This window comes from Musca vetustissima, unplaced genomic scaffold (genome assembly GCF_032173495.1).
Source record: "Musca vetustissima isolate MV318-11 ecotype Yass unplaced genomic scaffold, APGP_CSIRO_Mvet_v1 utg14586, whole genome shotgun sequence".
NCBI lineage: Eukaryota > Metazoa > Arthropoda > Insecta > Diptera > Muscidae > Musca > Musca vetustissima.
The window spans coordinates 121,798-133,852 of NW_026875414.1; the positions used below are offsets into that span (position 1 = coordinate 121,798).

Consider the following 12,055-nt stretch of genomic DNA (forward strand, 5'->3'; position numbering starts at 1 on the left):
TTATTGTATATTTTAATGATCGCATTATTAGTATTCCTATCACATATTCGACATTTTATCTTATATTATACAGAATCCAATCTGTGGACATCAAATTTTATTTTAATATATGTCATAAAATGTATTATTTTTTGGACAATGTTTTTTGCCGACAACTTGAAGTGTGCGTGACCGTACGGGGCTACACAAAAATGTGGACCTATGTCATTTATAACAGCAATTATGCAAATGTTTCCTACTACTTACAAATCAAATTGCTCAAAATGTGAACATATCTTACATCGCGATTTAGAGTTAATATATAAAATTGGCATTTACATTAAGAACAAGATATCCGACAAGATTCTCCTGAAACACAAAAACGAAGTCGTTGTGAAATATGTTCGCTTAGTGGACATATGACAGCGTATATAAAGCCGAAACGACAAACTGGCTTATGACATGATACTCAGAAAATACCTGACAGCTCGCAGGTAATATTTCGCAGCATTAGATTTGGCTACAAACAAATTCTATTCATCGCAATGTTCCAAGGGATGATGAACCGAATTTTTAATATGGCGAAGGCTGATATAATCATTGGATTATATAATTATTCCTAAGTAAAAAGATTTCCTTGGATACCGAATAGATGAAGACGAAATAACTCCTGGTAAGTTAAAATTATTTACCATATAGAAATACAAAACCTCTGCGAACGTAACGGAAATACAATGAATTATGGGATTATGTGAATTTCTCCGGAAATTTAACATGGACTTCCAACTTATTTCTAATCCTCTGACCAAACTAACAACGAAAGCGTCAAAAACTAATTTTGTATGGGATCAAGAACTTGCGTTCGGACGCAAGTAGTGCTAGACTTGCTTTTTTGTCTTGTTCTAACAGTCATCTTGTAAAACTCGGAGCGATCGAATCTTTATTTTAATTAAATGAATTCAAAATTATTTTCAATTTCATATTAAGTCACACACATGCGAAATACTCACCGGAGACCCGATATTGTATATACAGTCGTGTACGGTTATAGCGAACTAGTAGAGATCAAGCAAATTAGTTCGTTATAGAAGAAATTCGTTATATCCAAGGTAAGGCAAAACGTAGGCAGAAAACGTTAGCAGAAATTGATAGGTTTTGGTTCATTTTTGACAATTTTAAGATGCTTCTCATTTCCTTTAATGAATCTAAAAGTGGATCAACTTTATCTTTATTTATTTTATATAATCTTTGTGTATATTTACGTTACGTCTACACCAATTAAGTATTAATATTTAAAATTAACCGTCTAAAATACAACTATGTACATAGCTTTGCAAAATTACCTATTAGAACAAGCTTGTAATATAATACCCTTTCATTGCAACTGTAAATTTACCAATCAAGAAAATGTATAAAAGGAGAGCGAAATTGTAAAAAGTCGTTTTTAAGGATGATTTTTTATATATACTTATGTAAGGAAGTTGTGTACACAGCACGCTGTTGCACTACTGTGTTAAGATTTAAAGTAGGCTAGTACACATAAATCATGTTTATTTATAGATTAATGTAAAGTTTAGCTATTTATTCTAATATGTAGGCGATGTATTTGATTAAATAAAATGGCATAGCCAAAAAGCAAAAGTAAAAAGTCGTTCATTCCTTTAGCGAGCTTTGAACACTACAATACAAATCCAGGTTTGAACAAGTACATGGGAAGTTATTGAGTGCATCGAAGTTCCTAATAGCAACAATGACAGTCATTTTACAAAAAAATAGAAAATAAAATGTTGTTGTTTTTTAAGAAGGCATACTGTTTCAATCTCTTATTCCAGTTCGTTATATCCGTAGTTCGCTATAAGAGTAAGGATTTGTATGAAAAATATGTCTTAAAACTTTGAGACCAAGAAATGTGTTCGCTATGAGAAAAGTTACTTGACTGTATATTCTTGATCAGAATAAAATTCTGTGTCAATTTATGCACCTCCGTTTGTCGGTGTGTTGCCTCATACAACGCTTTTTGGGGATTTTTGGAAAGTTTTTCAACCAGATTAGCTAATTTGATATTTTGTGTTCTCAATGAGTTACACATCCACCATTTTATAAAATCCCCATATGAGCACAATTTTATATTTTGCATTCTTATTGATGTGGAACACTATTTGAACATGAACAACCTACCACCACATAACGCAATAACATACTCCCCATATTTCAAATGAAATAAATTTTCAACCCGAAGTCCCCGAAACTAGCAAATTAGTTAGGAATGTTGCTAAAATTTAAAACATAATTATAAATTTAATATTGCAGCACTTCTGCTGAAGAATGTAGATAGATAGGACATTTAATTTAACTAACATCGAAGAAGCTGGCTAAATAATGTGAACATAGATAAATCGAAATGCACACAGCCAATTTGGTGGCGTATATTAGTTTTAAATACAATAACAACAATTTATATTACCTGGACTATTTTTGTCATTTCTTGAATGTCAATAACGCCGTTTCCGTCAACATCGTACATTCTAAATGCCCACTTCAATTTTTCTTCCGGGGTTCCACTGGATGTGACATCAATTGCAAGAAGAAATTCCTGTAATAAATAAAAATAAATTATTATTTTTTTTAATAATAACATTTATGTTAAACAAAATGCATTATTTAGAATATATAAGTTTTCCTTTTAACATTCCAGATGGATTTTATTCAGACATATGTTTAACGTTCTTCATTCATCCTTATTATATAAATAAAGTTTTTTATCATAATTCCCATTTAATTCCTACTAATGGAATGAGAATTTACTGTTAACCATAACATTACTAAGCAACACAAACAAAGTAAGAGAAAGTACAACTGGTTATGAATGAGGCGCTAAAAATTAAACATGCGCATAACAATGTTTTTTACGTTTTTGTTTACAATATTTAAGTTTCCGACTCATTGAATCGGTATTTTTAGTCGTGTTTCCATTCATTAAAAAATAGTTATCCCAGGTCAACAAAAGTTCGCCAGTTCCATATGCCTTAGAATAAAACAAAACTCGCTAAGGCTTATAAAGGAAAAAATCATAAAACAATAAAAATTTAACCACATTCTCCTCAAAATACAGTGTACAAAATTCGTATTCGTACACATACTAAAAAATAATGAATTTTCTAGCAATAAGCTGATTTTTCAAAATTTTATAAAGATTTTTTTTAATGGAAAAAACAAACGTATGTTTACCAAATTCATTATTCAAATTCATCATTAGATGGCAAAAGCCGTAGGAACAAGATAAAAACATTAAAGATATTATGCGTAAAAATTCGTATTTTGATGGATATAATTTTTGTTTTATAACAGCGCTAATACGTCCAGGCATTGTGTTTAACTTTAAAACTTAATGGAAACGAATCCATTTCCATTAAGTTTGTTAAGTAATTTTTATGTTCAAATTGACCACAAATTCTTAATAGAATAGATAGATATTATGCGTCAAAATTCGTATTTTGATGGATATAATTTTTGTTTTATAACAGCGCTAATACGTCCAGGCATTGTGTTTAACTTTAAAACTTAATGGAAACGAATCCATTTCCATTAAGTTTGTTAAGCAATTTTCATGTTCAAATTGACCACAAATTCTTAATAGATCTAAGCTTTGAGGAGGTGTCTTGAGCTATTTGGGACAGTTAAAATAAGTTCAAGTTAGAACTTTTTCAAATTTAATTTTAATTTATTTATTCACATTAATTGCAAAGTCCGCAGACCACATTTAAGAAATTACCAGTCCACAAAATCTCATAATTACACTTATAATAAACAATAATGCGAAAATCATCGACTATGAAATAAAACAAGAACATCTTAACAATCACCATAACAATTGCGGGCCAAGAATAATACATGTACATTTCACTAACTTGACAAGCAATACTGGTAAAAGTAGTAATTATTCAAAGAAACCCAAACAAAAATTTTGACTGCAACTAAGATTCTACTCGAAGATCGAGCAGAAATAGCTTTTAATATATAAAAATAATAAAAAAGTTACTCTATCATGTATCGTGGTTATTAAAACAGTATTAAAAAATTTACATAAATTGAGGCTCTTATCATTACAATAAAATTAATTAACAAGAATTTATAATTTATACAACTGTTATCACAAGAAGGGTGGGATCTACTCAAGTATCTGTAATAAAATTCATTTTACAATATTAATTAAAAGACAGAAAAAATAAATATAAATATAATTAAACAGGAAGGGGTTTACTCAAATAAATGCTACAGGGAGTATTATTAATTCTGGTTTAAAAAAAATAGAGAGTATCTTACAAAATTTAATTATATAGGATGGGGACTACTCAAAAGCAATTACACAATCACAAATGAATTAAAAAAAAAAACTTTTTACTATGAATTATTAGTACGTAAAAAGATATAAAGTCTATGTCGGTAAGCACTATGTGAGAGATGAAAGCTTCTTAAATGAAGTGGTAACGTATTAAATTTTCTTGCTACCAGAACATAAAACGATCGTTCTAAAATGGATGTTAGTTTTGGAACTATAACCTGAGGTTTTCTAGTTGATTTTGAAACGGTAAATTGTTTCATTAAGAAAATAGGAACACGGCATATATTAACTTTATAAAAATGCAAAATACAACGCCCGACAACGAAATCTCTAAATGAACATCCAATAAAATCAGAAACATATGACGACACATGATCTCGAACCTTTAGTGTATAAACAAAACGAATAAGACGATTAAAGACTAAATGAACCTTCCTTAAAATCCCAACCAATGTTCCCGGATAAACTTCAATACAATATAAAACAATTGGCATAACTAATGCATGCGCCAATTGCCGCCTAATTTACAAAGATAAGGAAAGTTCAACGCTGTACAACTTCCTTAAGAGAAAATTTACTTTCGATGTTACAGAATTAATTTGCATATCAAAATTTAGGTCTTTGTCAAGCCAAATACCTAAACACTTAACATGATCAACAAACTCAATGGAATTGATTAAATCAAATTTAATGGCTATAGTTTTAGTTGAACTAATAGCTAATTTATTGATACCCATCCACTGATTCAATACTGAAGTCGAATGATCAATAACTGGAAACTCATAACTACTTTTAAACAATATTTGGATGTCATCAGCAAACACATAAGGCTTACAATTAGCCGAAGAAAGCATATTAAAAAGATAATTCGTATATAGAATAAACAACAACAGACCTAATACAGACCCCTGAGGAACACCATTCAAAACAGGAAATAAACTAGAGCTACGTCCATTAGACGAAACCTATTGAAATCTTGAAGATAAATACGAAGACATTAGCCTACAAGCATTACCCGAAAAACCATATGAAGAATTCATTTTCCTAACAAGTAAATTATGATCGAGACGATTAAATGCTTTATCAATATCAAGGCGCAACAATCACGATAACTAACTGCGGTTCTAATAGAATCAGTTAACCCTGCCAACAACGAAGTAGTACAACGATTCCTACGAAAACCCATTTGACAATCATGGAGCAATCCATTGGATGAAACCAACTCCATTATTTGTAGCTTAATTAACCCTTTGACGTATTTCCACGAGTCTGACTCGTGGTACAATTTCTGTGCCTAAATTGATTATCACGAGTCTAACTCGTGGTGTGTAGAAGTGTACATTTGATGAAAAGAGTGCAATTTCCCGTTATTTTCAGCTAATAATGTGAACAAAAAAATTGTTGCAGTTGAGTACAAAGTCTAATGCAAATCAGTTATCTAATTATCAATTTTGCATCAAAACCGGTTTACTTAGTGCAAGTTGTGTGCTAACAGTTGGAAGCGAACTTCGTTGCGCTAATTGATACATCAAAGGACCAGTTTTCCCTTTAAACATATTACTATGGGCTACAATCTTAGCTTGACGTATGACTTTCTCGGCTTTGTTCCTATGCTTACAGAAAGTCCTCCAATTCTCAGGTGATGGATAATCTATGTAGGCCAGCCAATCACAGTCACGCAATGATAGGCAATATTTTATATTCGGCGAATTAAACCAGCGGTAGAATACGCGTCGACATCTACGCACAGGACACAAACTAATAACTTGATTAAAGCTGTTATACAAATAGACAATAGGAAATCAACATCATTAGAAGCATACATATCAGCGAAGTCAAACGTCGAAAATGAGTTGCGCAATGTTTCTGGATCTAAGACACTATAATCAGTGAACTCATAAAATTGCGACGGCGACGTATTAATGACACTTAGGGATATAAAAATAAACGAGTGACGAGAAATACCTGGACATTGAAACTAACTAGAAAACTGTACAAGATCAGGACACGATAACAGAAAATAATCAATGAGCGATGTCGAATCCTGCGCAATATCATAATGTGTTGGCAAAGAATTGTGGACTACTGAGAGACTTAAATTACTACAGCTATTTCTAACTATAACAGATTTCCTTAATTCAAATAAATTATTGTTAATATCACCCATTATTATCACAGTCGAATGTCTAACAACTAAATCTGAAATACACTCCTAAAACTTCAAGAAATTACCATGGGGTAAATTCACAATAACATCTTAGAACTACCTATAATAATTTCAACGAAAATATACTAAACTTCCCCATACAAACAACTGCGTTCAACTACTTTATGTTTAATTCCATTTCTCAAATATATTGCCACACACTCACCTCTACCTTCGGGGCGATCACTGGCAATGCGTAATTGTGAAGACAAAAAGCTGTTGTCATTAACAGTGGTTGGCAAATTGCTCATTAGAAAATAAATAAATATAACATCTTAGCAGAAAAACTGTTAAAATAAAACCCTGAATACTATCTACTCACAACATTATTAGGGTATAAAACTACTCCACATTCATCAAGAAGCTGCAAACAACGATCGATATCAATAAGATCGGACGCTCCCCTAGAAAATTTAACTTCAACTTTAGGCTGGTCTGAAGATTTTCTTTTGAAGATCTTGGGCACGGTTTTCAACAGCATTGCTTTTAATTTAATATAAGGGATAGTTCTTGAGCAGAAAATCTCTCTACTTAAAATTATCAATATTGGCCCAAGTATATTTGGTATTTGGCTGTAATTTTATATTTTGGATGATCGTCGAGTTGAAAATGTTCCTCACAAAATTTGGCCAAGCTTCCGAAAAGCCTCCATATAATTATACGATCCTTTGGGGATTTGGACACGTTTTTCAATCTAATAAGCTGTAATTGGTTGTTTTATTTGGTAGCATGAATCCTACTAAAATTGTCAACATCAGTTCACTCTTCTGTATTTTGGGGCGTTTTGTCACGTGTTAGAACAAAATTGGCTGTAATTTTATATTTTAGATGATCAGTGAGTACAAAATCTACTTACTAAAAAGTATCAATATTGATCCAAGTTTCCGGGTAGCACGCATATAATGGTATCCCCCATATTTTCCCATGTGGTGTCAAATCTTTATACCAACAATTAGTTAATCCCCATTCCCATTGTATGTCTAAATATAATAAAATATGTCATTTCGGGATATTGGGGTGAAAAACTATCTATTCAGGACCAAGTTTTGATATAGCATATAAGTACAAATCACACCCCATTTTCGGTTCTATATAGACTGTGAATAAAAAACAGCATCCCAGAAATTATGCATACATACGTTTTAGAAATACGCCATAATTATTTCCCGTTCAATTTTCGGTATGTTGTAGTTTTTACTTCCGTTTTCCAACCTGAGTGTTATCGATAGTTGGCATGTTCAATACTATTCGTAACATCGGACGGAGGTTTTGGTAAAACCTTCAAATTAGATAATATGTCTTGGACATTTTTTCTAATATTGCTGATCTTAGTTGCTCTCTTTCCAGCTGATCTCAATGATAGATTTTTGGTATCGGATATATGAGAGGTGTTCTGTTTATAAGCTCAAAGATATTGAAAAACGATTTCTGGTACTTTAAGGAACAACATGTTCATATTATTATTATTTTCAAACAAATTAATCTAGGGCACGGGTCTTAGAATCATTCATATCCTGAATGGACACGAACTCGATTCAGAATGCCTTCTGATTTTCCATCCTTGCATTAGTCCTAAAATGTACGTGCATTCTATGGAAAACGTGTACATACAATGTTCGTGTGTACATTCATTGATATACTTTTCAATTATTTGTTGTAGTCTCCCAAAAATGTTTCAATACAGTTTCAATCCAATTGAAAAAAATTAAATATTCTGAAAATTTTCAATATTTGACATATGTAGACTTAAGGGAATGATACGATACCGATTTTCGCCAAAAATTTCTCAAAATAACAACTACGACGTGGTGCAATCCAAATAGCTCGATACTAAATTCGTGAAAATGAAAATATTTTGCAAAATACTTTTTGCAAATTTTTCGCGGTTTTTTATTCTCACCTTTTAAACCTTCCCTGGAGCTCCACGAACATTTCAAGACTACGATAAGAAAAATCTGTTCTCGAGTTTTAGCGAGACTAACTAACAGCAATTCATTTTTATATACATACTAGCGGGCCCGGCAAACGTTGTCTTGCCTAGCAATATCGTTGATTTATAATTCCCGGAATTTTAGATTTGTTTTTAAACCCCCCACCATAAGGTAGAGAGTACAGATCTTTGTAATATTTTTTTCTATTTTTGCATTCTAAAGTTTCTGTTGATATAAATTTATTAATATTCGAATTCGTGTATCTTATATATGTATGTATATATAAAAACAAGAAAAAACTATTGTATATTGAAATTTATATGTTCATGAATGTTCTAATACTAATAATGCGATCATTAATATTAACAGATTATTATTCACGTCAGATATTTGAAGTTTTGTCTTATTTTCTTTAGCTGTTGGATATAAAATCCTATTTTCATATTTGTCAAAATTGTATTATTTTTATACCCTTCACCACACTGTGGTATAGCGAGATAGACACATGGTTCCTTTTGAGAATATGCACAGAATCACTTTTTAAGTCGATTTATGCATGTCCGTCTGTCCATGTTAAATTGTAAACAAAGTACAGGTCGCATTTTTGATTCGAATTGGATGAAATTTGGCACAGCTCATTTATTTGACCCAAGGACGACCCCTATTGAAATTGGCAAAAATCGGTTCAGATTTAGATATAGCTCACATATATATTTTCGTCCGATTTTATGTAAATGGTGCGCCAAAGTCCCTATATAACTTTCGATTTACATGAAATTTGGCATAACGTATTAAATAAAGCCTAGGCCGATGTGTGTAAAATTTCGTGAAAATCGGATCAGATTCAGATATAGCTCCCATATATATTTTCGTCCGATTTTAGGTAAATAGTGCACGAAATTTGGTATAGCGTGTTTAATTGAGTCTAGAATGATGTGTGCTAAGATTCGTGAAAATCGTTTCAGTTTTAGATATAGCTCACATATATATTTTCGTCCGATTTTATGTAAATGGTGCACCAAAGTCCCTATATATCCTTCGATTTGCACGAAATTTGGCATGGCGTACAGAATTAAGCCTAGAATGATGAGTGGTAAGTTTCGGGAAAAAAATTCGATATACCTACCATATATATTTTCGTCCGATTTTATGTAAATGGTACACCAAAGCTCTATATAGCTTTAGATTAGCACGAAATTTGTCTGTCTGTCCATGTTATATTGTAAACAAAGTACATGTCGCATTTTTGTGACGTACAGAATATTATGTATCAATTTTACTATACACCGATTTCCATAAATGTGTCCCATGGTACGCAGACGACACTAAATTTGCCCGAATGAAATTCAATTTAGCATAGGTTGTAGAAAGACATGAGTATGTTCCTTCGAGTGAACATTGACATGCAATTGTAAAGGTACCTATGCACAGATTTAATGTAACTATCGTTGCATTCGGGAGATACGGTACCTTATTTCCGATAAATAAAAGTCCAATATCATCAAAAAATGCATTTTTTAGATTTTTGATATGTGCCATCTATAATCAGCTCATAAAATATGTAATCCTAAAATATACTGTTACGTTCTTACGGAGATGGTCGATTGAATAATAAACGATGTTTAAACATAACAATATAATTCATTTATTAAGTAAAAACTTAGAAGTGTTTTGTAAGTTGAGAACAATAAAGTTTGATAATTTGCAGAGCGTTGGTGTGCATTTATTGGCGGTTGATCAGTGACTCAATGAATATGTAAAAAGAAGAGACAATGATAGTGATGCATGATGATGCCAGATTGTTGCATTTTATGTGGTAATACTAGGGTTACCCTAATATCTCCCCTTTTAAGTTTGAGCCGGGCTTCTGGATATGACTTCAACTGGTTGTCTTCTCTGGCTGATTCTTCTTGGCTGATTCTTCTTGGCTGATAGTTGACAACAGGTGAACTTGGTGGAGTAATGAAATCTTCACTTGACTGTTGTGATGCTGTAGAATCTGTAGACGGCAATTGAACGTTGAAATCCTGAAGTAATATATCCATAGCTAATGTATTGTCTGAGGATGGAGGAACATCGTCGGTTAATCTTGTTCTTAGTTGATCTGCATGAGCCTTGATTAACTTTTTGCGACTTCCGACCCATATTGCTGTGTCGTAAGTGACTGTACCTGTTCTATTTATTATCTCTCCAGGAACCCAATTTGATTTGTTGTGATGGAACTCTTTTGCATATACTAAATCTCCTGGTTTGAACGATTTAGGCTTAGTTCCGTGTTTGGCATTGTACTGATTTTCCATTTTCTCGTTTCTTTCCAGTGCTGGTGTTGAAGGCTTTCGAAGAGCGTCGAGTATTGTTCTCATTTTCCGTCCTAGAAATGCTTCTGCTGGTGATGAATTATTTGGTGAATTTACGTTTGGCATTGATCGGTATACTTCTTGGAACATGCAAAGTATTTCGGGTATCGTTCCTTCCCCTTCCATTTTTTTGATTGATCTTTTAAAAGTGTCAACAAACCTTTCGGCTTGTCCGTTGGAGCTGGGATGAAAACGAACTATGCGTGTATGTTGAATTGCTCTTTCCTTGCACCATTGTTGCACCAAAATTGGTGGAACAGAACTGAGTCCCGTTGTCTGACACGATCTGCTCGGGGTTTCCGAATTGTGAGACATACTCATTCATTAATTTTATTGTAACTGCAGCTGTGATTGACGATGTCTGGTAAATTACTGGGTACTTTGAATATGCATCTACTATTAGGAGGTAGTAGAATCCTTTAATTGGACCAGCGTAGTCGATGTGAACTCGTTCTAGCGGTCTTGTTGTTAATGGCCATGATGACAAATCTGTCTTTACTGGATTTTTACTTACTAATTGACAATTTTGACATCTTTTGACGTAGTCTTCAATATCTTTGTCTATGTTGGGCCAATAGACATAACTTCTTGCAAGGGTTTTGCATTTTTCAATAGCAAAATGTCCACGATGAAATTGTTTTAAAATTTTCTTTCTAAATTTTTGTGGAATGATTATTCTTGAGTTTAAAAGTAGACATCCGTCGACATATTGTAAGTCATCTTTATGCTTGAAATAAGGTGCTACCTGTTGGTCCACTTGATTTTGTTTTTCAGGCCATCCTTTTTCCATGTATGATAAAACATTTTGGAGAATTTTATCTGATTTTGTTTCATCTACAATCATGCTGTTTGTTACTGGAATTATTGACATTGATTCATTTAAATCGTTTTGAATGTCTCGCTCAAAGTTGATTGACGCTATTATGAAATCGTCTGAAGGTTTTTCATGAGATTTTATTAGTCTTGAGAGAACATCGGCATGTCCCAAGTCTTGAGTGTTTGTATACTTGATATCAAAATCATAACCAAGTAGAATTAGCGCCCACCTTTGAAGTCTATTCGCTGTGTAAACAGGTATGCCTTTTTTAGACCCAAATATCGCTAATAATGGTTTATGATCTGTGTGAAGTGTGAATTTGCGACCAAGTATCATGCGGTGAAATTTTTGTACTGCAAAAATTAACGCGAGACCTTCCTTCTCTATTTGACTATAATTTTTTTCTGCAGGCGTCAATGACCT

At 32.5% G+C, this 12,055-nt stretch overlaps 1 protein-coding gene across 1 annotated transcript in view; it reads right to left on the reverse strand.

Moving 5' to 3' along the window:
• Positions 1 to 12,055, reverse strand: part of LOC133337906 (neuronal calcium sensor 2) — a 79,826-nt gene that overhangs the window by 24,629 nt on the left and 43,142 nt on the right. The window contains exon 3 of the mRNA XM_061546108.1: positions 2,444 to 2,572. Within this exon, the coding sequence (XP_061402092.1) occupies positions 2,444 to 2,572 (129 nt within the window). The remainder of the gene's footprint in view (positions 1 to 2,443; positions 2,573 to 12,055) is intronic.